This window comes from Chroicocephalus ridibundus, chromosome 5 (assembly GCF_963924245.1).
Source record: "Chroicocephalus ridibundus chromosome 5, bChrRid1.1, whole genome shotgun sequence".
Lineage (NCBI taxonomy): Eukaryota > Metazoa > Chordata > Aves > Charadriiformes > Laridae > Chroicocephalus > Chroicocephalus ridibundus.
Genome location: NC_086288.1, coordinates 55,078,532 through 55,105,601, shown reverse-complemented (window position 1 = coordinate 55,105,601; position 27,070 = coordinate 55,078,532). Strand labels below are relative to the sequence as shown.

At 40.3% G+C, this 27,070-nt stretch overlaps 1 protein-coding gene across 3 annotated transcripts in view; it reads left to right on the top strand.

Moving 5' to 3' along the window:
• Positions 1-518: 518 nt before the first annotated feature.
• Positions 519-27,070, top strand: part of KIAA0232 (KIAA0232 ortholog) — a 72,014-nt gene continuing 45,462 nt past the window's right edge. The window contains exons 1-2 of one of the 3 annotated variants that reach the window (XM_063337228.1): positions 519-715; positions 20,298-20,801. In XM_063337228.1, the coding sequence (XP_063193298.1) occupies positions 20,571-20,801 (231 nt within the window). In that variant the 5' untranslated portion in view covers positions 519-715; positions 20,298-20,570. The remainder of the gene's footprint in view (positions 716-20,297; positions 20,802-27,070) is intronic. The other 2 variants (XM_063337229.1, XM_063337231.1) reach the window with 2 other exon arrangements.

Below are 27,070 nucleotides of genomic sequence, written 5' to 3'. Positions count from 1 at the left end.
CAGCCCTCCCGAGGGGCGAGGCCGGATCCCGCCGGCAGCTCCCTCAGAGAGGTGAGGTGAGGGGCCGCCGCCCGCCTCAGGGGCACCCCGCGGGCCGGCGCCGCTCCCCTCGCCCACCGCCGAAGCGGCCCTCACAGGCACTCTCCCCGCCGGCCGCCCCGGTGACTTTCAAACGCCTCGCCCGCCCCTTTTCTCCTCAGGCGCCCGGCGGACAGCGCGGCGCTCTCCCGGCGGCGGGCGGGGCCGGGCCGCGGCTGTACAACCAGGGCAAAGGCATACTACCCCTCCTTCCCCCCGCCCGCCCTGCGCGGCCTCCCGCTATGGAGCCGGCTCGCCAGCGCCCGGGCACTACGGGAGGGGGACAGAGGGACCAAGCCCTCCCGCTCGGAGCGCCCCCGGCCGCCCCGCCAGGTCGGGCGCGGCCCCGCAAGCCGGTGGGATGCGGGCCGCCCTCTGGGCGGAAGGATACGGGGAGGAGCCTGCGGCGCGGTCCGCCGGGGCGCTGAGTCCTGTTGCCGGGTGACGGAGCGACCGGCCCCCCTCCCTCCCCGTGGCGCTGGGAGCCGCCGCCGCCGCCGGTTTACGTAACGCCTCCCAGGGCAGGTCCCGGCTCCGTCCCGCCCGCCTCACTCGGGGACGGCAGCAGCGGGACGGAGTCCGCCGCCTCCTCCGGCTGCCAGAGGCCCCAGGGCCCCGCTCTGCGCCGTCACGGCAGGTAAATACCCGCCGCGGGCCCGGGGAGCAGAGGGAGGGACGGGGCGGGAGGGAAGAAGGGAGGGTGGCTGCCGCCCTCCCCGTGGCAACGGGAGGACGGAGCCGGGAGGCGGCAGCGGCGGGCGCCCCCCCGGCCCCCCCACCCCGTTCCTTCCTGCCGCTGCGCTGAGGGACGGGCGGGCTCGACCCCCGGGGCCCGGCCGAGGAGGCCCGCGCCGGCCCGCTTCTCCCCTCCGCTAACAGCCCGGGAAGAGGAGGAGTTGCGGGGCCGGGCCTGGCCGGCGCTGGGAGGACGGTTTCCCGGGACGGCGCGTCCCGCTTCTGGGCTGCGCCTGCCGCAGCGCGGCGGGAGCGTGCCGGGCAGGCCGGGGGCAGGGCGGGGGGGAGAGGGGAGGAAGCGCGGCGACGGGAGAGAGGGGCCGGGGAGGGGGTGACAGGGAGGCGAGGGGCCGGGCCGGGGGGGGGGGGGGGCTGGCTGCAGGCCGGCGGCGAGGCAGGGCTCGGGGGCGGGGCCGGGGGGCCCGGCCGGGGTGCCCCGGTCCCAGCGCCTGCCTGGGAGCTGAGCTCTCGCCGGCCCCCTACCCCCCCCTCCATCCCACCCGGCCCCTGGGGTCCCAGCCTCAGGTAAGCGGCTTGGGTCGGGAGGGAGGTGGCGGCCTGGAGCGGGAGCCGGGGCTGCAGTGCCTTCGGGCCGGGTCACGCCCGGGAGGAGAGGAGGAGGAAGGCGGCACCCAGCAGCCACCCGTGGCGGGTGCCGGCCTGCGCCGATGTCACCCGGCACAGTGGGACGGGGAAACCGGAGGATGCGGCGCTTCGGGTGAGGGTAGCGGGAGCCGGAGGCGGGCAGCCCCTTCCCTGCCCGGCCTGACCGTGCGGTGGAAGTGACAGGGCTTTCCGCAGCCACCTCCATCTCCCTCCCCGGAGCTGCCGGCCCGGCCGGTGCTGGGTATGGCTCACGCCGTGACCTTTCATCCTGTGCGTGACTGTACAAAGCGCCGGCAGCGGCTGCGGGGCGGGTAGGGGCAGCCGGGGCTGGACGCCTGGGGTCGGGGTGGGTGGAAACCACCCCTGGCCTTACGGGGTCTGGTGGGACTCGCTCCCCTCTTTTTTTTTCTTTATTCCCCCCTTCGCCCTCCCCCTTCCAACAGCATTGTCCTTTAGGGGCCTATTGAAGGCAAAAGGCGGATAGAAAGGCTAGGGCTGCCGCTGTTCCAGGAGGAGGAGCTGGGCTGATAGGAGACTGATGGGAACCGCATCCTATGGCCGCTCGGAGCTGGGCGCCGCCGGGGCGGGCCCGGCAGGGCCGCAGCCTCTCGTTGGCAATGGGCGGGGTGGGGATGGGGGGGGGGTGGGGGGACACACAGACGACAAGGTTTGGCGAAGGTTACAGCTGAATGCAGAAGTGACACGAACTGACACTTCATTCCAGCAAACTCATTGCTATCTTCTCCTCGCGTTGACTCGGTTAAAAGTATGCAGTTACTGAGTCGCGTTATGAAACTTTGGGAAAAGAGAAAGTGCGGAGCTTTTTTCCCCCGTTTTGCCATTGTTTTAATTGCTCATTGCAGTACCTGGTACTGATCTGAAGGGTGAAAATAGTATGATTTCCTTGCCCTTTCAAAGAAAAGGCCTTCCTATATTGCAGTGTTTTCCGTATGTTAGTAATTTGGGTTGTACTTTATAGGCCTGGGATCAGAGGACACTGGTACGGGTACTTGGTGTTCCTCATGCAGACCCTTTTAGATGTTTAGGTTTCTACCCTTCTGTTGCACAGTGTATATTCCGTGTTCCTGGGATAAGTGAGATATGCTGATCAAATGTGGTTTCTTAGCTGTCAAAAGTGAGCTCGTGGTGATTCAGTAGATAATTGTGTAAAACAAACTACTTCACTGCAGTGCTTAAAACCCAAGTATTGTGGGCTTCTCGCAATCCATGGGAGTCTGAAATTGACATTTTTCTTTATTGTTTAAGACAAAAATGTGCCTTTTAAAAGTAAATGACATGGAACTTGATCGTTACTTGACATGTAACTGTACAGATTTTATTTTGTACTAATCCTCCATCTGCTGTTTCTTGTCAGCATGGATATGCTAAAACGGTAGTGTGCAACCCCTCCCTTCCAATCAATAAAGCATATAATATAGGTATCAGAATCTTCTGTTTTGATCATTGAGATGTAAGAGGGGATGTAGATAACTTGAATAAAATGAGTAGTATGCTATATATTTATAATGTTCTCAATTTTCAAAGACTAAGAATTATAGGGAAAATCCTGATTTGTACAGTCCGTTGAAAGCATCAGCAGTTTATATCCCCGCCATATTCTGCTTAGCAGATATTCCCGCATGTACAGTCACAGAACTTTTATCAGTTCATTTGTTTTGTGCACAGCAAGGGTAATGGTTCTTTGAGAGCACAGATTCCGCAAATCTGTGTTGGATGCATGACCCTCTAGCTTTTCTGCTCATCAGCAGGGGAATCAGAAGGACGGGAAGGGGCAAACAGATTCTATGTGACCCAAGAGGAAAAATTGGAGGCCTCAAACTTCTCTTGTTATCTTAATATGCTGATTTCATAGCCAGCGTTCCCCACTGCTTTTGTTGTTGTTGCTGCTATTCGTTATTCTTCCAAGTAAGAGAAATTCCATAGGGGTAAGATGATGTCAGCATTTTCCTTTGCTCATTTGCTGTGCATTCTAGCAGGAATAGGGACAGTGGAAGATCTAGATACTGCTCGTAACTTCATTATTTGTCCTTCTTGAGAATCTTGTTTCTAGGTGAATAGGGGGAATGAAGGAAGCCGAGAGGTTGGTTTTATACTTAGCACGGGTGAATTTTCTGTGGAAATCAGAATCTGTAGAGTCAGAATAGACTTTCTGCCTACTTAGCTAGAATCCTTGCAAAATCATCTGTCAGTTTGCTGCTTCTTTAACCTTTGCGTAAAGAAGCATATAAAATTTGTAATAATAGATGTTGAAATTAGTACGTGTTAAATACTTCCTTTAAAGCCACCTAAACATTAAATGCCTTCAAAATAAGAAAATTGAGCTTTTTTTTAAATATAATTGGGCTTTTCTATAGTTTGTGTAATTGTTTCGTGTTATTCCATTGCAGCTTGTTTTTCTTCTTAAGACATGCATTTATAGCGTAGGTTGCATACCTGACTGATAATGTGAAGACCCTAAAATTGTATAAAGGTAATAATGACCAGTAGCTAATAACTAAAAGTAGTAACTTATTACTATAGTAAGAGGAGTAACAGTGTCTGGTAAAGCAGAATGTGATGAAGGCAGCAAGACTTCAGAATTCCTGTAGGCTAAGAGAAGTAGCAGGAACTCTTCTAGTTATCTGTACTGCTAGTGGAGCTTGGAATACAAATGATCTTCTAGAAGCTATTTAATATGCTCTGTTTATGGAGGTAGTTTCTTCTGTATTGTGGAACAGAGATTGGAATCCTTCATTTTAGTCCAAGAACAGTGACAGGCTGGTTAGGTAATTTGTAAATGTAATTATAGAAATGAGTTGTTGTGTTGTGTCCACCCCCCCAACCCCACCCTAAGAATTTTTTCCCAGTAAAGTCAATTTCATGATACCAAATGAATATTTGAATGCTCAGTTGCATTTCAATCTACAGACATAAAGAAAATGGGCTGGTAGGAGGGAAAACAATGCTTTTTCATAATTTGCAAATAATTTACCAGATTTTTTTAGGCAGAAATACTATGTAACTGCAGGACTGTCAGAGTGTTTTAGTAGAAGAAGATCTAGATGAGCTAGTTATAATATTTTTACTAAAAAGCATCTTGTTCTACTTTTCCCAAAAGTTGGTTGGGTGTATTTGTAATGGATGCTGAGGGATTGAATGTGTATTTCACTGGGCCACGGTGGTGGTTGTGGGGGTGGAGGAAGTGTTGAGTGTTTTGAACATTCAGTACAAAGATTATTCTTCCATGGACTTCTTACTAGAAATTATTTCTCAAGCTTAATTGGAAGCTACTGAATATTTTTAATTTTTAATCTGCTATTTCCTTTATAATTTCACATGCAAATGTTTGGGTTTACCTACGTAAAACTATTCATTGATTATTTCTGCATCATCTAGACTGTGTTTATAACTTAGCTTCTGTACATCCACTTTGGTATCTGTCTTTCCAAGAGATTTATTTCTAAGGCATTAGTGTGGAAATTTCAATTATAAAGGATTTAAATTCATTTTTCACTGTTGTGATGTTATATGTAATGAGTGAATTATATCCTGCTGAGTTTGTGCATAGCCTGTGCTCAGGCTTGCTGTAACAATCTTCATTTTTAATATAATTTGGGGGATGTTTAAATTTCTCTTTTTTGTTGTATTGAGGAGGAAGTTTCAAATATGTGGACCATGCTAATTTTACTTTTGTCTGTAACTTTTTAGGACTTATTCTAGAAAGGATTGCATGTGAAAATTTACACTCTGTGCAAATAAACTTGTTAATAAATAAAAATAAATCTGAATAGTTTTGTGTTCTTGTAACTTTTAAAAATCTTCCCCTAGTTACTATTACATTTATATAAGGAACAAGGTCTGCTGGATAGAACTCTGGAGTAGGATTGAAGACACCTGCAGTTTTTTAACTGCTCTGTCACTGAGTGAATCCAAGCAAATTGTTTCGTCTTAATGTGCCTGTCCTTAAGATACTGTATGGAAAGGAGGAGCTGTGTGCCTTTTATATGTTATTAAATTGTGTGAGTGGGGGTTTTTGTTGTTTTTATGGTTTGATGAACTAGCTTGGTTACAGAAGAATTCTGAAGGGAGCCATAGTTGCATTGCTGAAGAAATTTTGCATATATAGACTGTAGAAGAAAGTACAGAGAGAGAAATAAGAGTAAGAGACTACGGGTAGCTGAGGGCCAGAAAAAAAGCAAGTTTTCATAAGATTGCCATTCTGATGTTAAAACTACACAGAGTTGAGTTGTACCATACGCTCTGCAAGGTTATTCCAGGTAGTGTTAGTTTAGTCAGGATTTAGATTGAGATAATCTTCAACAGTGAAGTGGGAAAAAGTGCTAAAACATATACAGAATGATTAAGGAAATAATGTTGGTCATTTAGCATGTGTCATATGTGCTTTTTAAGAAAATAAAGTGTTGTATTAGCCTAAAGAAAAAAGGCTGCTTGAAGCATCGCTAATGAAGAAATCAGTAATGCGTATTGCTGCTGTTGGATGAGTAATTAATTCTCGCTACATCTTTGTGACACTGTAATCTGTTATTACAAACTTGAAACAAATTTGAAGACTCTTGCTGAGTGGGAGTGCAACATTAAAACACTGCATTGAATTTAGGACACTGGAGCATTTTGAAAGAAACAGAGCCAGCTTCCAGTGATTTGTCTGATTGATAACTTTACTTATGAAACTTCAGGAGAAGCTTTCACTGTTTCATGGTATTTTAATTCTGCTGGCTGAAGATTTTGAGCTATCAGCTGTTACTAATTAGCTAAAGGTTGCTGTTGAGTGACTTTCTATTCTCCTGGTTCTGTCTTCTGGGGTAGAAGTTCACTCTGCTGCTTTTTTGACTATTGCACTTAACAGTGAAACAGAATAAACTGTAGGAATTCTTGTTTTATTGCAGTTTTTATGGCTGCTTTGCTGAAAGTCACGTTGAATTGTGTGGGGTGACACAGGAGTTTTAAAATGTTTCTATAAGCTCAGAGAGTAGTTTAATTTTCATATTTATATAGATCATTTTTTCACCAGCTTCTCTGAACAGGATATCTGATCAGCTTAAGAGAAACCTCAGAGTTCCAGTTTTTAGTAACTTTGTTCTTCAGTTGTGAAAGAAATGCCTTGGTTAACAGTACAGTAACTTCCTTGAAAAGAAGTAATATAATGCTGACCTGCTGTTTTTGTAAGAGGTTTTCTGATGGTGATAGTTAAGTATTTTGCGTTTTAGTAAAATAATATTTCCAGCTGTCATTTGAAGTAGCAAACAGCAAACTTATTATTTTAAGAGCAGTATTAACCTGTCCTACCTGTTATGTTTGTAAACTTTTTTTTTTTAAATAAGCAATAGTATTTTTAAGCAACACATTTAATCATAAAAGTGGCGATATGGTATGGCAACAAGTATCACCACTGTTTTTATAGTAAAAGAAGAAGAAAAAGTTGACGGTCTTACAACATAAACTGAACAAACAATGCTTATGCAAATGCACTCAAGTGCTAAAATATATGTTCTTTCCTATGAATTGTTCCTCTGTTTAAAATTGCAGAGTCTCCTGGTCTCAATTTCATAAACACACAGAGTTTAATTTACTAACATTTTGGATTAAAAATTAGAGGTAGTAGAAGTGCAGGAGAAAAGTATTTGAAACAATTTCCTTTGTAGGTCTGCCATATTTTCTGTATCAGTACAGAAGAATCAGTATCTTCTCTGCTGGTTAAGTTGTAGAGCTTGCAAATTCAACTTGTCAGAACTCTTTGCGATTGCCCAGCCTCTTGTGGCTCACACATTTTGTACATTTTTACACAGTTATTAGTGAAAGCATTGTCTATATGTGACTTCCAACTGAATTTATGATAACATTTATTTTTTTTAGGAAAATATCAGTTGAAAAGACTATACAGTTAGGCAATGGTTATATTTGTTTTTAAACCCTTCATGAGGCTATTTTAAGCTTTTCAAAAAGGTAGTAATTAACTCCTTGAATTGCAAACCAAGTATAGAAAACTTCAATAGTAAGTATTGAGAGAAGACCTTCATACAAATTAAAGAAGTTAATCAAATAAAATGTGTAGTGTGGTCATTAACTATTTAGATGTTTATATATATACCCGTGCTTATGGGTTATTAACTTTTGGAGTATAAATAGCTGGAGAAATACCATCACCTTTAAATGGGCAGTGGTTATTGGATCTTTGGAATTCATAATTCATTCTGCTTTTCCTTCCCCAACTGAAAGATGCAATGTATGCCTAAGAATGAATTGTATATTAATTGAAATAAATCTTGTATGGTTGCACCAAAAGAGTGGCTACTGGGCTACTTGGTGCTGCAGTAGTGTTCCAGCTGATGTGAAGAGCACTGAATATTTTATCAGGGTGACGCCACTGGTGGCCGGGGAGGGATGATTCCTTCAGGTGGCTGCCTGTGCCTCAGAGGAGGCTGTCAGCACCCCTTGAGGCGTGCTGGTCTCTGCATCTACACATGGAGACGTTTTGAAACTGAAGGCAGGTCTGTTTTAGTGGACGCACATGTAACTTGCTGCTCAGGCCTCCAAACCATTGCCAGCCTGCTTGGGAAGGGAGTTCAAACACAGACAAATAGCTGTTAGTAATAGGTAGTTTTTGAACTGCACTAAAAGCTGGGTAAATTGAAGATATCAGGAGGGCAGGAAGGAGGGTGATCAAAATAGTCAAGAGCATATATCTGTTCTTTCCATTACTTGACTGCATCCTCTGTTGTGTTGTTAAACCCCGCATATATCCTAGGTGATTGAAGGGCCAGTAAATATAGTCCTGTAGATAAATGTCTCGGTGAGCTTAAAATGTGTGTATCCTTTGTGATCTTAGTTACATTTGGTTTTGGTTTTTATTAGCTCCATTTATGTTTCCTCAAACCTGAGAACAAGTTACTGAAGTACGATGATGGTAATCAACGATGTGTGGTCTGTGGCTTGTGTACATAGTAACAGGTAGAGCTTTTGATAGTGTTCCTGTGAAGATTCTCATGGGACTGAACACAAAAAGGCTAACTGTCTCCTCCTTGACGTTACAGCTAGACAGGTATTTTCTCCCCAGGATATCCAGCCAATCCCTGTGTGTTATAGACTTGAGGTAAATGGGAGAGTGAGATGTTTATTGCTGGCTTTGCTCTGGTACACTGATAAGGTCTGCAATTTTAAATTGAAAAACTGAAATCATACCAATGTCTTCAATGGTAAAAAGAAATGTAAGAGTCTGAAATCCGATGTCAGTGATACTGAAATTGCATCGGTGGTTGGGGACTACTGTAAAGTATGAGCTGAGGCAACGTCTGTGTTCTTGAGGTCTTCTGCATTATCACACACGCTTTCTCTTGGGTTCTTCATGTTTCGGTGATCCCTAATATTCTAGGCTAGTTACAGTGCAACACCTGCTTCTCTCTTACCAAGCTTGAAGCAACCAGTAATTTCTTTGTTGTCTCCAGGCTACTGTTGTGGTGGGTTTTGTTTGTTTTGAGGCTGTATCTGCTGAATGATGTAAGTACAGGGTACAGTTGCATGGGTCAGTTGTAAATCTCTGTGAAAATGTTGGAAGTGCATATCATATCTGTTGAAGTACCGGGATTGGCTTCCACACTTCACGGTCCAAAGAGTAATGGTGATATTAAAGATTTGCATCTGAATTAGCTAAAATGTAGTTTTCTGCTTAAAATGCTGAAAGGAGCAACCCTACTTCCTTTCTTATGCAAGATGTGGAAATTCTGTGGCAATGGGGTGAGTTGATCACTTATTTGTATTTTTTAAAGGCTGGCCCACCAAAAATGAGGGTTGTTTTTTTTTTTTTTTTTCCATTTGGAACAAATTGATCCAGTTTGTCTCTGCAACCACACAGTGGATGGGTTAAGTACAAGGACAGAAGGGTGAGAACGCCAGGAAGGGACGATGGGAGAAACAGTAGGCCCATCCTCTCTTGGCAGTATGGAGTCACAGTGCAGTTTGTATTACACTAACTAGCCTATGAGTCGTCAGCCACAAAGGTTTCTCTGCCAACATGCTGCTGCTGGTATCGTTCTCTTGAAAGTTAGTTACTGCTGGTGTGAAAACCATCACTTCTGGTTTTTACAAACTGATACTTGTGGTGTCAGTAGTAGTAATTACTTCAAATTTTATCAGTTATGTGCAGTATTGTTTTAAGTTCATTTTTATGTGAAAAATATTTACTTAAATTCCTTGTCATTGTATGCCGATTCGTATTTTTAAACTTATAAAAAAACTAACATATTTCTAAGTTACATGATATGTGTACGTTTTTATTTTTTTCAGATAGGATTTAAAAAAAATGTAGTCTCGTTTAAAGAAAGGAGTAAAATTTATTTCAAACACCAGTTTTAAGCAGGTTTGAAATTTAGTTCAAAATCCAGTCTGGACAGTAACAAACTAAACTGGAAAAAAAGCCTCGTGGCAGTTTATATTCATCATTTTTTAAGAACGGAATGGAATTATTCAGACTGTACTACTGGTAACTGGATAGCTATGGACAAATTCTTACTAAAATAATGTAAATGTTTCCACTGTTAATGGCAGCTGGGCATTTGAAATTAGTGAAGCAGCATTCACTCCTCTAGATTCAAACAGTCTATAAATCTTTCAATCTATTAAATTGGATCAATGCTTGAAGGAGTTTTTAACAGTTGTAAGTCCTTATTAAAATTAATACTAAATTTTTTTGAGAGATAATGCTTTCGGGTGGGGGGGGCATGGGAAACAGATATGCTGTACTTACACTTACCTGGTACAACTGCACAACAAACCGGAACCAGAAATTAGTTTTTTTTGGTCAGGTTTTATTTTGTCTGAAATGCTCTGGGCTCCCTTATGTTTATTGAAATGGAAGCACTGGCTATGTGCTGCACAATGAAGTACTTGCTTTTGATTTTTTTTTTAATACATCTTTAGTATTGAGTCTTGACCTCCTGAAAGTTTCCTGAGTGATGCTATGAAGTAACAATTCTTTTGTCTTGAAGGTAAAATTTTCTTCCTCAATTACCAAGACACCTATTGAACCATGACCTGCAAAACTTACGAACTATTAGGGTTTATTAATTAAATTTTTAAGTCATATTACATGTAGTGAAGAACCACTTCCTAGGTCTCCATTATGAAGAGATGCTTCTTACAAGTCTGCTGTATGTAATAGGAACCCTTTCAAAAGAGTCTGTTTATGAAGCCACTTCCAGATCTTCTTACAATTCTGTGAAGTGATGAAATTTTGGTATGTGGTAGGCATAATAAGCTGTGACTGTTCTTCACAGTGTTTGTATGTTTTGCTGCTAGGTCATGCTTTTTCTTTTCCTCTTTCCATGTTCAATATATTCATCAATGACCTGGATGAGGGGATAGAGTGCACCCTCAGCAAGTTTGCTGATGATACAAAGCTGAGGGGGGTGGCTGACACACCGGAAGGCTGTGCCGCCATACAGAGAGACCTGGACAGGCTGGCGAGTTGGGCAGAGAGGAACCTTATGAAATTCAATAAGGGCAAGTGTAGGGTGCTGCACCTGGGGAGGAATAACCCCATGCACCAGTACAGGTTGGGGGCTGACCTGCTGGAGAGCAGCTCAGCTGAAAGAGACCTGGGAGTCCTGGTGGACAACAGGATGACCATGAGCCAGCAATGTGCCCTTGCGGCCAAAAAGGCCAGTGGCATCCTGGGGTGCATCAAGAAGAGTGCAGCCAGCAGGTTGAGGGAGGTCATCCTCCCCCTCTACTCTGCCTTGGTGAGGCCGCACCTGGAGTACTGTGTCCAGTTCTGGGCTCCCCGGCTCAAGAAGGACACGGAACTGCTGGAGATCATGCAGCAGACAGCTACCAAGATGATTAGGGGACTGGAACACCTCTCTTATGAAGAAAGGCTGAGGGATTTGGGTCTCTTCAGTCTGGAAAAAAGACGGCTGAGGGGGGACCTTATCAACACTTATAAATACTTAAAGGGTGGGTGTCAGGAGGATGGGGCCAGGCTCTTTTCAGTGGTGCCCGGGGACAAGACAAGAGGTAATGGGCACAAACTTGAGCATAGGAAGCTCCACCTAAACAGGAGGAGGAACTTCTTTACTTTGAGGGTGGCAGAGCACAGGCAGAGAGGTGGTGGAGTCTCCAACTCTGGAGACATTCAAAACCCGCCTGGATGCATTCCTGTGTAACCTGCTCTAGGTGACCCTGCTCTGGCAGGGGGCTTGGACTAGATGATCTCCAGAGGTCCCTTCCAACCCTATGATTCCATCTTGCCTTCCACCCCCACCACCCCCAACTTACAAATTGTACGTTTTCCAGCTTATTTTACACGTTTGTTTTGAGAGAGTGGAGAGTATTCAGATTATTGAGAATTTGGTATCTTGGATACGCAGCTGAACCCCTTGTGCAGGTGCCTCAGCTGCTGATTCTGCAGTCCATTGTTTCCCATAGCTCAGTTTTTGCCCTCTAACAGGATTGATGTTCTGGCATCTTGTAACAAAGTTCATATATGTTAATAATGTGCAGTCCTGTGAGTGGATCAGCTAATTGAACTCCTCTGGCTACCTTTTTTTTTTTTTAATTGTTGTTCTTGTACTAAGGTAAGCATGAATGTTTTATAAGAACAGCTGTACTGGTTCAGACAAAGACTTTGTCAAATCCGGTACTTGTCTGCAACAGCATCTGTGAGTGAGTTGTTAGGGAGAAAAAAGAACAGGGAGAGTATATGTGATACCTCTCCTGAATACTCCCTCAGCCTCACACTATTTTCAGTCTAGGGGATTTCCTGAGCCTGATGTGGTTTGTCTAGTTGGAAACTCTCAAGGGATCTCTTTTGTTCCATTTCCTTTGAAACCCATCTAATTTATTTTTTTTTTGAGCCCTCAGTATCTTTTGGCAAGGAATTCCTAATACCTGTTGTGTCAAGTTTTGTACATAGCTCTTACTAATTCATTGGTACTTCCTATTAAAAAAATATACTGAACAGTCAATCTCTATCCAGGGAGAGGCATGTTGTCTTTGATATTACAGGACCAGGGTTACATGTTATGTACAATATGTGTGTGAAACATTAATTCAGTGACACAAGGATGACTTAGGTTTCTGTGACTTATTCTTTTGACTACTGGTGGATTTGAGCTTACAGTTTCATGAAATATCTAACATAGTACTTAAGAAATAGATCCTGAGATTAATAGTCAGCTCACAACTCATTGTTCTGTCTATTAATAGCATGAGGTTATTATTCCTCCTCTGTCTCACTTCAAGTTTATCTATGCTGAATTTTATTTGCCTTTTTATTGCCCAGACCAATTTCATGAGGTCTGTCTGTATTTTTTCAGTTATGTTGTATTCAATATCCCTGATAGCTTGCTGTTGTTTGGTAGCTTCTTAACTGTGTTGCCCATCCAATTTTCCAGGTCGCTTAAGCAATGCAGGTCCCAGTGCAGAATCCTACAGAACTGGGCTGGTGACAGCCCTGATGTCATCTTGGTTGTATCTCTGTTCTTTTTTGTTGCTAACCTAAGTAAATGAGGCTTATATGGTAGCTCTTGAATCCTTTGAGTAATTCCATTAAGCTTTTATACAGGATTAGCAGCTTCAGATTTTCATTTGGATAAGTGTTATGAAAATAAGCTTGCAGATTTACAAGAAAAAAAGATCCTGCAGTAATGCCCACAGACTGGTTTCTGTCCCCTCTATTGGTTCTGTGACTTGACTTGACTTACACTAGAACCATAGCATAAGCCCAGCCTTGTTAGACATCAGTGAGCTGTAAAACATATATCCATTACAAATGAGATTGTATCACTCTTGCACATCCCAATAATACTTCTTAAAAAAGGAAATTCTGTGTATATCTAAAAATTAATTCACAGTGCTGCTTTTATGCTTCTGACCATTTCTAGTGTTCCTTGCTTTGATTCCAGCCAGGTGTTTCAATGTGTTCCTCATGGCATGGCAGTGCTTCTGAAGCTTTGTGGCAGAAATTATCTGAACTGGGATGGAAGGAGAGGTTTGTTTATAGCACAGGGATTATCATTTTTTTTTTTTCTTTTATGATAGTGTTTCAGTGCCTTGGCCATGAATCAAGTCCCTGCTTTGCTGTTTTATTAGGTAAATTTCTTAAATTATTGAGGAATGTGATTAAAAAATAACAAATTCTTTTACTTCTGAATTCACATGTCTTTTAAATGCCATGTGAAATTTATTAAGGACACAGATTCTATTGTTCGCTAGGTTTTAAATAGGCTTTGTTTCTGTTTCTGGGCTTTGACAGTGCCCTCCCCACTATGTGGTGTTTGGTTTGTATGTTAAGGATTTGTTTAGATTTTTCACTGAAAGAAACAAAAGAAATGATGGTAAAATTGCTGATTCCTCCATAATGTATGAGAACAATTTTGGACTTCTGTTACTATCATATGATGTGACCGTGCTTTTGATTATCAGTCTTCTAGAGGGGTCTGAAATTTACTGAAGTGAATATGTAATTTTTAGTATGTTGTTTGTTAACCAAACTTGATAAAATTTTTACTTTGATTTGCACTAATTAGGATTTGTGTATTTTTGCTAGATGTAGTTGTTAAGGAGAGGAAGGATTGTCTGCTTTTAATACAACGATTCTGGGAAAAAATATTACTTCTAAAAAACTTTGTTCTGGTTAAAAATGTGGACTCATATCCACATTAAATTATTATAATAATAAACCCGTAAGAATTCTACAGTCTTTTTTTTTTCCCCTTGCATTGAAAAATTGTCATACATTGTCAAAGACCATAGTGGTGGGAAAAAAAAACCCTTCTGAAAATGACAGCTGTTAATTGTAAACTATGTAATATACTGGCATATTTCACAGAATAATAGAGAAAACTTTGTATAAAACAGCAGTTACGACTTAACTATTGTGTGAGAATGTGTTTGGTCTAATTGTTGACATATATCAGTAGGCAGAATGAAGCACTGGAAACACAGAAGTTATCCCTTATGGGAATGGAAGGAAGGAAAAAGGTAGAATGCAGCTTTATGTAGGAGATCAACTTCTCTGTAGTACATGTATCAAAATGTGTAAAGAGTAACTATTAGGCTTGGGAGACTTTATTTGCAGATTATACAAATAAGTAAGATAGAAGTTTTCAACTTCCTTCTATATGTAGATGCTGTAATTTTTACTTTTTTTTTTTTTTCTCCACTGAGATTGTAGACCCTAGTGTAGTGGATTTAAGACTACAGACAATTTGCTTCCTTTTTAAGTTACGTTTTTATGATCTTCAAGAAATAGTCTATGGACCTTTAGTTTACCTGAAAGAACAATAGTAAGGGGTATGGTTTTTGCTCTCCTATTCCAATATTTTCTGTTAACTTAAGAGTTGGTAGTAGGCATATCTTTAAGAAAGCTTGAAAACTTGTTAAAGCATTAAGTCTACTTATTTTTTTCATTGACAAAATATGTTTGTTCAGAATCTTGCTGTGTGGATTCATAATTTTCAGAGACCTCTTGGTGCTGATAAAATACAGATAAGGTTATGTTTGATTAATTCAGTGGGTTTTGTGGTTTGGCTTTGGTCACCGTTTTCCAAGATCAGAAACAATTGGGGAAAAAAGGCCTTACTTTTAAGCTCCTTAAAAGAACTTCTTTTTTTGTATGAAGGGGAATTATGGAGGAAAAAAACGTTGTTGAAGACATGGAAAAGTCTTGCCTGGCGTGAGCTTTTAGCCAGTCTGCTCTTTCTGTTGATAGTCTGATAAGAACAGTTACATGTGCTAGCACTTCTTGGTGGGCTTGTATCAAGCTTCGTTGAAGAGCGATTTATTTACACCTTTGGTTTACTGCACTTTTTGGTAATCTTAGTGTAATTTTACACTATCATGCTGTATTTTCCATAGGCACAAGTGTCACAAGAAGGTGTTTGTGTGGCGCTCATTATTGTAGTACCAGTACACTTTTTTTAAATTTATGTTTTTATTATTATTTTATGTATTTCTTATTACAATACCCATATTCCATTTCACTTATGGAGAAGACAAGAATTATTTAGTCTTCAAAAAAAGGTTATTTTAAGGTAAATAACAAGAACAACTCTGCTCTGGGGAACAGACCTCAAGTGTTCCATTCATCCATTCATCAATTCTCCTTCCTTTTTCTTGAAGTTTGAAGTTCTTGCTTTTCCTTAACTAGATTTCAGGAGCCCAAAACTCGGTTATTGTCTTCTGTTGTCTATTTTAGGTCAAAATAATGTTTAGTGACTATCACACTGAGTAGAATTTTGAGAAAGAGTATCTGTTCTAAGGTAGTCTAATTTGTAAAATTTGAGTGTTTACACATTATTGTATTCTCATTCCTTCACATGACACTTCATAAATTGGATCCTGTCCCTATAGTTGTTAAGCTGTTGACAGCTTATCTAACAATGACCTTGTTAAGGTCATTCATTATTATTACAAAAACTGGAGGTTACTTAAAAGGAAAATTTTGACTAGGAAATGGAGTAACTAGAAGTTCTTTTGAAAGATACTCATCATATGTTGTTGACTTTAGGCATTGTAAGTAATCAGTAGTTTTCTCAAACTATTGATAGAGATGTGTAAGTTTTTACTTGGTAATTCTTATTATTAGACTTTTTCCTCCATCATATTTTATATCTGGAAATGGAGAATTCTTTCCAACTTGGTAGTTAAAATAACTAGACTTGCATTAGTTACTTAGGTTGTACTGTAGTCTCCCTTTTTCAGATTAACCATGGTCGTTGTGAGGATGGAGAACGTTATTTTTAACAAGATAGCATGAAAAAAGGTTAAGAAGGGATGATAACTTATTTGTCACAAAATGTTATCTCTAAAATCGCGCTTCACATCTATTAGCAGAAATGTTCACTCTTTGAGTGACTTGTATTAATTTGATATGGAAAGCCTCTCTCTAGTAGTGGGATGGCAAAGTACTTGGTTTGCAAGAAATCTTTTTAATTCTAAAACGTAATGGAAATATGTTTAAGACTTTCTGTAAAACAAAGTGCTCGAGACATCTGTAAAATGAGAACTTTCAAATATTATTTCAGAGTTTTGTTCAGATTTCCAGTTTCTATATCGTGTATATTTTGAAACTTAATGTTAAAATAGATACTTGAATATGATATTGAAAAAAGCTGGACTACAATATTTGAACATCATAGAAATTTTGTTGTTGTCTCATTTCTTAATTCCTGTGATAACCTGTCTCTCTCTTGCTGTGTCTCCCATCTCCTCCCCATCTAACAAAAGCAAGACACACTTTAACTGGTCAGCCAGAGTAAATCAGAGTTTGTCAGCGTAGATCTCAAGAACTGAATTTCTCAAATGCCTCATGAAAATAAGTGTTAAGATAGGAGAGGCCGCATTGTCACCTCATTCAGGGAAAAGCTAAAGCATAAACTCAGTCCTTACTACGTGCTAAGGGTTTAAACTGTGTGCCTAAGTAAGTTTTGATTGAAGTGACTCAGTATCCAGAAGCCTTTTGTTTTGCTATATAATAGAATCATGGAATGGTTTGGGTGGGAAGGAACCTTTAAAGATCATCTAGCCCAATGTCCCCTATTGTGGGCAGGGACATCTTCTATTAGATCAGGTTGCTCAAAGCCCTGTCCAGCCTGACCTTGAACACTTCAAGTAAGACATCCACAACTTCTCTTGGCAAGCTGTTCCACTGTTTCACCACCCTTGTTGTAAAAACTGTCTTCCTTATGTCCAATCTAAATCTACCGTCTTTCAGTTTAAAATCATTGACCCTTGTCCTGTCACTACAGGCACTTGTAAAAAGTGTGTCCCCATTTCTCTTATAAGCCCACTTCAAGTATTGAAAGGCTGCAATAAACTATCCCTGGAGCCTTCTCTTCTGTAGGCTTAACAACCCCAGCTCTCTCGATCTTTCTTCATAGGACAGGTGTTCCATCCCTCTGATTTTCATGGCACTCCTCTGGATCTGCTGTAACAGGTCCATGTCTTTCTTGTACTGGGGACCCCAGAGCTGGATGCAGTCCGCCAGGTAGGATTTTACAAGAGCGTAGTAGAGGGGCAGAATCTCCTCCCTTGACCTGCTGGCCATGCCTCTCTTTATGGAGGCCAGCATACAATTGGCTTTCTGGGCTGCAGGGTCTGGCTCACGTCCAATTTTTCATCTACCAGTATCCCCAAGTCCTTCTCTGCCAGGTTGCTCTCAAACTATTCATCCCCGACTCTGAATTGATACTGAGGGTTGCCCTGGCCCAGGTGCAGAACCTTGCACTTGGCCTTGTTGAACTTAATGAGGTTTGCATGAACCCACTCCTCAAGCCTGTCAAAGTTGCTCTGGATGGCATCCCTTCCCTCAAGCAAATCAATTGCACGACTCAGCTTGGTGTCACCTGCAAACTTGCTGAGGGTGTACTCAATCCCACTGTCAATGTCATGGATGAAGATCTTAAATAGTATTAGTCCCAGTATGGACCTTGGAGGGACACCAGTAGTTACTGGTTTCCACTTGGACATTGAGCCATTGACTGTAACTCTTTGGACACGGCCATTCAGACAATTCCTTATCCATCTAATAGTCCATCCATCAAATCCATATTTCTCCAATTTAGAGAGAAGGATGTTGTGTGGGACCATGCCAAAGGCCTAACAGAAATCTATGTAGGTGACATCTATAGCTTTTCCATTGCCCACTGATGCAGTTGCTTTTGATTGAAGTAACTCAGTTTCAGAAGCCCATTGCTCTGCTATATTGGATACTCAAAAGCTTAAATGAAAAATGTGGTCACCTTAACCAACCCCTGTTCATCCCACCTCTCTTGACTGTTTTTGATTGTATCTTTGCAAACCAAAGACTGCTTGGAACATGTGTTTGCTGTCCCTCTCCATTCACTGTACACTTTGTAAAAGAAAAGACTATGGGTAGATGGGAGACCTGCTGAATGAAAATAAATTAATTTCTTGTTCAGTCACCTTCTCACTTTTTTTTTCCTCCTGATTTTCGTCCCCATCCACTCTTCCATAATTCCCCTTTCCAGTGGAACTTTCTGTGAACTCCATCAAAAAGTTGTTGATTTCCTGAACATCCAGGCAGTTCTTCTCCATGTCTCAAAAAAGACAAATCAAGAGTGTTGCTTTTCCCGAACGTTTCAAACGTGGGGTTTGGGGGGCTGACTAGGGTTGTGGCATTGACTTAGGAAGAGTGTTCATCACATGAGAGTGATGTGGAGTACCAACTGGAGACGGACAAAATAGATGTTTAAGTGGAATGTTCTTCAACAATTAAGAGAATGTGGACTGCTTAAGAGTTTGGACTTGTGGCTCTTTGTTTGAAGTATCTTGGTCACAATATTAGACTTTTCTCATACTTTCGGTTCTCTAACTACGTGGTGAAGCAGTAACCCTTTGCATGATGTTTCTACCTGCTGTTATTTGTGCTTACTTATGAGATTCTGACTAATACAGACATGTTACTCACAAAGATTGAATACTCTTGCTTTACCTACTTTCTCAAAATGAACATTGTCATCAGAGAAGGTGGCTTTAACATAGCGTAGAGTTTTGTCAACTCTGTAGCAACTGGTTATAATGGGTTTCTTTTTGATGATGTCGCAATTGACTCAGTAAAGATCTAGAATATACAGTTGTTCCTGGGTGGTGATGCAAAGAAAGATTCTAAAAACTACGATCTTTTTTTTGTGTGGACATAGGTATCCACTGCAAGGTCACGTTTCAATTTTGTTTGGTCAGAAGACACATGCTGCTCACATGAAATGCTGTCCACAGTATACAGTTTAGATAGTTATATTAGGTGATGTCTGTTTTGAGTGTGTTGGTCATCTTACAGTGGGGTTGAAACATAGCAGTAGATTTTGCTTAGATCCTTTAGTCTTTGTTTCCTTTAAATGAAGGGATATTTCCTGCTAGAATTTGAGCTTTCTCCTGCTGAGAAGCTGGAGAGGAGAGAGAAGGCCTACACAAATGTCAGATTAGCATGTGGTTGATTGGCAGACCAGTCCAAAAATGCCTTTTTTGGACTGGCTGCTTCTGGGTTAGAGGGCAGAATACCTACATGTGTGGTGCTTGCACCTTCTGCCCCTTACTGAGATTGATTTGGGATTGTGGGTGGTGTAAGTCTTAGGATGGTTTGTCTATTGTAGGATGTGCTTTAGACTGTGAGCTCTCAGGTACGACTGGTATATGCTCTCTGTAAAGAGGGTTAAATGTTAATTCTGGCACTGACGAATTATGTTCTGCTCAATTTTTTTAAGTTTTTGTGAGGACAGATTTTGGATGATAAAATGCTTTCCTGTCCTGAGGCAAGGCAAATATTGAAACTAAAAAAAACCTTCAAAAGACCCAAGCCTGAAGATAGCAACTGTTTAGTGGTAGGATTTATGAAACTCCTGGCCAGGTGAATGTAATAAATTCAGTGTTTCTATAAACAAGACACTTTTTTCTATTCCAGAAATGGAAATCACTGCAAAATAGTAGGATTATATTGTCTTCTAATGATGCAAAATATACAGTCAGTCTTTATGCAAACTAAAGTAGATTGGGGTTTTCTTTAATCAAAGTGGGTTTGGTTTTTTTCAGCTGATAGTGAAAGTAATAAAATCTTGACTTTCCCATAAAGCTACGTCAAACATATTTCAATCAATGGATTAGTTGTTAAGTCTTTGATGAAAGAGTCTCTCTTCCTGCATTAGAAAGTACCTTTCCTAAAAGTCACCTTTAAACTTGGAATTATTCCTCTTATTCTTCAAAATGACACTGAATAGGTGTACTATATATGTGGATTAAGCAGTATGTAAATGACTGCTTTCTACATTGTGTGGTTTTTTTACTGTTTAATATTATTCATGTATGGATACATATTATCACAACTTATCATTTTTTCCTCTTTATAGGTCCTGCTGGGGACTTGCATCTGGCCTCAATGTGAAATTAAGGTAGAAAAACACATCTACATATGTGTTTGCTATTAGGATTTAGTTTATTCACTGGTCATGCCTGAAGAGTGATGTTCGTCTCTAGACGGCTAACTGCCAGGAAATATAAATGATTGTCCTAGAAGTCAAGCCTCTCTCCTATTTACTGGAGTGAAAATCACCTCCAGATATCGACGGAATATCAACTACAGAAAATGCTTCACGTTATAAGGATGCCAACCACCTAGATTCATGCGCCCTATCTGTACAGTTGTTGTGGATGGTTTGCCATCTGAAAGCTCCTCAAGCTCTTATCCAGGCCCTCTATCTGTTTCTGAAATGTCTCTGCTACATGCTTTGGGTCCAGTGCAGACCTGGCTGGGACAAGAGCTAGAGAAGTGTGGCATTGATGCCATGATTTATACTCGGTATGTCCTCAGTCTTCTGCTGCATGATAGCTATGACTACGACCTGCAGGAACAGGTATTTACATATTTTAGATGTTGTCCAGTGAAAGTGAGTTTTTGTAACAGTTATGTTTTGTGTATTATACGTGGGTATGGCTCAGATGGGGAGGCGGTTGTCTTTCAGTGTGTGGGTGGAAGGGGGGTATAAACCACATGGGAATCAAATTTGATGGGTGAAGTGAGATTAATGTAGTTAGTGTGCTGTATGAGCAATAACATTAAACAAAATTTTCACATTGCTACATTTAATATCAGAATTAGTAATACTGGAATGTTCTGTATCATAAATGCAGACATTCAGTATTTGTGATTATATGGTTACTTTAATACTGGAACATTAGTAAACTAATGTAATTATTGTAAACTGTGTGTCAAATTGGCCTGCTTCATAGTAGTTTGTAGACTCCCCATTACATCTCCTCATGGATTTAATCTTGTGCTATTTTCAGTAAAGAATAAAAAAAACCCACTTTTTTTTAGCATTTAAATATTTAAAATGTATTATTGCACATACATTATTCATCTCTTCTAAAAGAATGTTAATGATGAATCCTGATAAAAGGCATGCAAAAGAGTCGTGGAACAGTGAGTCGCTCTACATGGCTGTAATTCAAAAAGGGCAGGGGAAGAAAAGTGAAGCTGTGTATCAGAGAGGCACACTTGTATTACTGTTTCCATGTGCCTTTATTGCTGTGGACTTTATACGTCCCTAGAACATACTTTTCAGCCCTGATTTCACCTCTTTTTTTTCTTTTTTATTTTTTTTTAATTTCTCTGCATCATCAACCTATATCAAAATACTTTTAATAGTGGAGTTTTCTGGATATAAGACTCAGGGAAGTTCTGGTGTTTTCAACAAGGTATAAGGATGCTGTTGATCATAGACTTCATCTTACAAAGTAGCTGTGATTGCAGTGGGAAGAAAGGAAAGCAAATATCTCTTATTCGGTGGCTTAATTATTAGTTCTTTTTTGTTTCTGTTGTTTTGGTTATACTTCATACGTTGCTACCTAACTGCTTCAGAACTTTCATTGTTTTCTAGTTTACATTTTTAAAAATTCAGCAAGAGCAGGGCAGGGTATTGTGGAATAGATGTAAATGTGGCTGAAGCAGAAATAATTATTTTCAGATACTGCCAGTTTCTGAACTCTTAGCAACCATTACTGTGCCTAAAAACCTTCATGCTTCCATTGTGCAAAACAGAAAACTTGATGTGCAACAGTGATTTTTGTTCAAAAGTTTATCTGGCAGCAGTGGAAGTCACTAGGAACAACCTCATGGTTAATAATAATAGTAATTTAAAAAAAAACACACTGTAAGCAATTTTTAGAACATACCTTAACAGCGAATTTATTTAGGTCTTGGTCAGACGTGAATAACTGTACTTTAGAAGGCGACAGAATAAGGTTCCAAAACCTGTTTGAAAGGCGGGTGTGTGGGGCAAGGACAGAAAAAAGAAACTAAGTGAAACCACACCAGAATGTGAGGAGCTTTATAGATAGCCCCGTGGCCTTGGGTCAAAATGAAGACTGCTTTCTTTTCAGTCCATTTTAGAGCATAGTCGTAACTGAAGTCACTACTGTGATAATTTGAAACGGCTGAAGTGCCAAAATTAGTTTTCTTTTTATCAGGACTTGCAAGAAGCAGGGTAACTATATTATGAAAAACTCATTCAGTTTATTTCTCATTTCGATACCTTAACTGAGTGCTTTGTGGGTTGATAGTGGAGCTTTAAGGAATGTGTCTGTTCTTTTTCCAAGTTGATTATCTAAACCTACTGAGCCAAAAAGGGAAGAATACCACATGCTGACAGGGAAGCCAAGACCTGTGTTGCTGAGCAGGTGCTGTAGTACAAGTACAGGATGTCTTCTGAACGACATTGAGATTTGAAGAAGCTGGAAGTTCCTTTTTCAGCTCCTCCAATTTGATCCTGCTTATAACATACTTTTATTGCATTTGTTCCCTCTACTTCAAACAACTGTTTTCTAAGTTTTGAGACCTAATACCAATTTAGTTTTGGGATGATATTCTGTAATAATGATTGGGTGCATATGTTGTGAAACGTGCTGCTACCTAGTTCCTTTCTCAAATAGCTTAATCTTTAAAGACTACAAATACAAATTTCTTATATGGAAAATTAAGGAAATCTTAAAACACATCTGCTTGTACTTTTATTTCTTTTATTTATTTTTTTATTTATTTATTTTTATTGCCTACTGGTTATTTGTATGACCTCACATTTTAAAATTAATTTTGGTTAAGTCATTCAGAAACAAGAAAATCTGTGCTCCAAAGCAGATGTTTGCATATAAGTAGTTTCAATCCAATTTTGGTGATGCATACAACATTAAGACAAAGGGGAAAAACAAATACTAGTGTTGTTTACAAATAGAAATCAGGGAGGAGTGCAGCAATTAACCATCTAAATGGGAAATAATTGAGGAGTAAAATAGCGAGAGTTGCTGCACTCTTTTAATGCAGTTTAATTCCCATGGAAGAGTTGCTGCTTGGCATCGCAGGAATCTTTTCTCCCATAAGATTTCTTTGATTCTTGACAAAGATGACAGAATTTCCAGGAAAAGAACTGTTCTCAAGAGTGGGTTTATTGCAATGATTTCTCCACAACTTAAAGGACAGCTACAAGGAGGACGGAGGCTCTCTCTTCACAAGGAGCCACATGGAGAAAACAAGGGGCAATGGGTGCCAGTTGCGCTAGGTGAAGTTTCATCTCAATATGAGAGAGAATTTTTTTTTTTTTATAGTGAGAACGATCATTCACTGGAACAACCTCCTCAAGAACGTGATGGAGTCCCTACTGCTGGAGGTTTTCAAGATGCAGTAGGACAGGGTGCTAGATAATCTTATCCAGGCTCCCTTTCCCTCAAATGGGTGGACCAGATGATCTTTCGAGGTCCCTTCCAACCTGGACTGTTCTATGATTCTTTGCTTCTAGAACTCTGTTTCTGTGGGGAGCGATTAGCCATCGCTTCTTCCCCAAAACGCAGCAGTGGCTTCTGTTTTGAACAGGTTAAAAGGAATGTGTGGTCTCTGAACAGCCAGAATGGGATTACACATATGAGCAATCCATTGGGTTGTGCTTTTTGTGGGGATGGTGAAGAGGATAAATTTAGGAAGTCTTAATCTTATGGTTACTGGATAAATGATCTTCATTAGAAATGTTGCAAACTCAAATTAAGATGGTCATTAAGATCTTTCCACCTCAGAATGTTGATGACATCATTAGCACTGTTTTAGTTGCTTCAGGGAGCCTCCTTCCATGCTTTCTTTATAGTGTTCTGGTGTCATCAACTGTAGCAGGGAAATGGAACTCTGAAGTCCTTGACTGAGGTTCTGTAAGGTAAGTACAGAAAGATTTAAAATAAAAAATTAATGAAAAAACATCCCCAACCTTACTAGGCATATCTAGCTATTTAAAATATCGGTGTTATCAGTCACTTCTGTTTACATTTAAAATAAGTATTTCAAAAAAACATGGCTGTCTTGATTGACTAGGTCTTCAGGGTTATTTTTGAGAATAAGCAGGATGTTCCCTTCTGGTTTGTTACTGCTCTTGACTCTGCTGCAGACTTCTGTGGCTTTGGTCACTTGACCTGTCTTCCTCCAATATTATCTTTCACTGAATGGTGAGGTAGTTTGATGTGTGGATAGAAGATAAAATGTGTTTAAGGGTTTGGTGTGTGGCATTGTTTCGGGGTTTTTTTTTTTCTTTGGTTTGGTTTTCTTCGTTTGGGTTTTTTTTTTGTCCATGAGTCTGTTTTTTGGGATCCTTGTTTGTTTTTATTATTACTGTTGATTCTATGCCTTGCCCAATTAGAGTGGTCTTTGTTGGGTATCATTATATGGACACAGGCTCAATATCGCAAAATGATAGATCAAAAAGTCAGGAATTTTCAGAGAGTTGATAGGAGCTTTGTGGAAGTACTTGTGTGGGGGGCTGTGCAGGGAGGCACAGTACAGGAAACACAGGGGAATGTAAAACACTAATACACCGCAACCAAATTTTACTGGAATGTTTGCAGTTTTTATTCTGACTTATTGGCTTGAACTATTAAAATACTGGGAAAATTGACAGACAGGTATGTTTTGCCCATCTGTGTTTCAAAGTACTAGAGAGCTTTCAAGAAAATAATCTTGTTTATGGTAGATTACACTGTGGTACCAAGATCTTCCAGAGCTGCTATGGTTCTAAAGATGTTACACATACCTATCAAGAATTACTGTAACACCTCCTAAATATACACACTTTAAATGTTTTTTTTTTTAAAAATACTGAAGTTAACTTATTGTTGGCATTTATAACACAATTCTTATTCAAGCCATACTTGCTACTTTTGGAAATGAGCCTAAAACTTAAGATGTACAAGTTCTTAAGCAGTCCTTCATCCTTGGTGTGGGCACTTTTTTCATTTGATTTCCCTCTCCTCACCCCAAATGCGCCCCCCCCCCCCCTTTTTTTTTCCGGCACTGATATTGCTGGTGAGAGGGTTTAAGAGGGTGGAAGGGAGGAGGCTCTTTGGGATTTTTTTCACAGCGTTCACTGGTGGAGGAGAGAATACAAAGACAACATGAATTGAGTTTGCACATTTTCCTCGATTACTGTGGCACAGCAGCATGTTCATAGAAATTGGGTTTTTTGTGGCTAGTTAGTTTAGGTCTGTCGTATCAGAAGACAAGTAAGGACTTCAGTGGTAGATTTGCCTTACTATATTTTTCTAGAAACCAAGGTGTTTCTTGCTTACAAACTTTCTAGAGAATATGATTCTCAAATTGATTTATGCATAAGTTAGATGTCTACATGGTCAAAATTATTAAAGGAATCTGTTGAACCATGTTATATAACATATTATATTCATTATTTAGTGGTGTTTGTTTTGGGGGTGGGTTTGTTTTGTTTTTATTTTCTAAGATTTGAGGCCTATCAATGGTCTCTGTTCAAAATGCTTGGAAACCACTGGTAGTTTGTTGTGAGGTAGATGACCTTTTAGGTGCTTTTGGTCTGTTAAGGAAAACCTCATAGAATTGGTGTGGATTTAAAGACTGTGTGATGGTAACTAAAGTGCAGAATGTTTCTGTTAAGTATATATGCTTTCATCATTTGCATTTTATTACTGATTTTTCTTATTTTGGAGTAAATGATAAATTAAGGAGAAAACCCCATGAAATTACTGACAAACCTTTAACTTTTGGAGACACACAGAGTTTCTTTTGGGGGAGATCTGAACATTTCTGAGACAGCCTTTTGACTTTAGACTAGATTGATTTTTAATTAGAATGCCTTGCTCTTAGTTTCCTGATGTTAAACCAACTAGGTGCTTTTAAGATATCTGATTGTTATTTAAATGTTAATTAAAAGTATATATGTAGATACACGTGTTCTCAAACCAGTTTGTGATACAGTAAATATTGCATTAAGATAATATAATCTGTGTGAAGTGGAAGGCATTGCCTTAAAATATATTTTGTGTGAAACAGTATTTCATTGATCTTTATTTGTACAGTATTAAAAACAGTGTTCTGTGTTGTATATTTTCTATAATATTTATAAGCATAGCTGGTTCTGAATATAACCAGTTCTTTTTTGTTTTGCCTGCAGACTGTTCTCCCTTTTGAAGGGGTAGAGCCTTTATTTAAAAAAAAAAAAAAACAAAAAAAAAAAAAACAAACAAAAAAAAAAAAAACAAAAAAAAAAAAACCCAAAAAAACAACAAACCACCACCAAAACCCAAACCCAACAGCTAGACACTGCGAGATAAAGGCTTTGTTTGTAAGCCTGTGGTCATGCAGCATTTGTTGCATGCGTACATACATTTGTTATGCATACTTTCCCTATCAAGTGGCTTCTGTTGCTTTTGATCTACTTCTCTCAACTAATTTTTGGAAGTTGACATTTTTTTTCTGACCCTCAAAAGTAAAAATCCTAAAAAATTTTTTAAAAAAATATAGTAACTAACTCTGAGAATTAAGTAGCTGTTGTACTGCAAAGTATGTTCTTCTGTGACCAGCATGAGATTTTTCCTTTTGATTTTTCAATTTATAAGAGGGAGGGTTTCACTCTGGAAGACTAACTCTTTGTAGACTGATTTGAAATATATCCACTCACATAATCTTTTACATGGAGGGATAGAAAAAGTCTTCACAATGTTAGCTACGCTTCTGGTGACTCTCTGATCACAGTTTTTATTCTTGCGTTTTCATTGCTAGCACGTACGTATTTAAAGGCCAAAATGTAGTTTTCTTTTTTTTATATTAGAAGAGAAAAGCAGA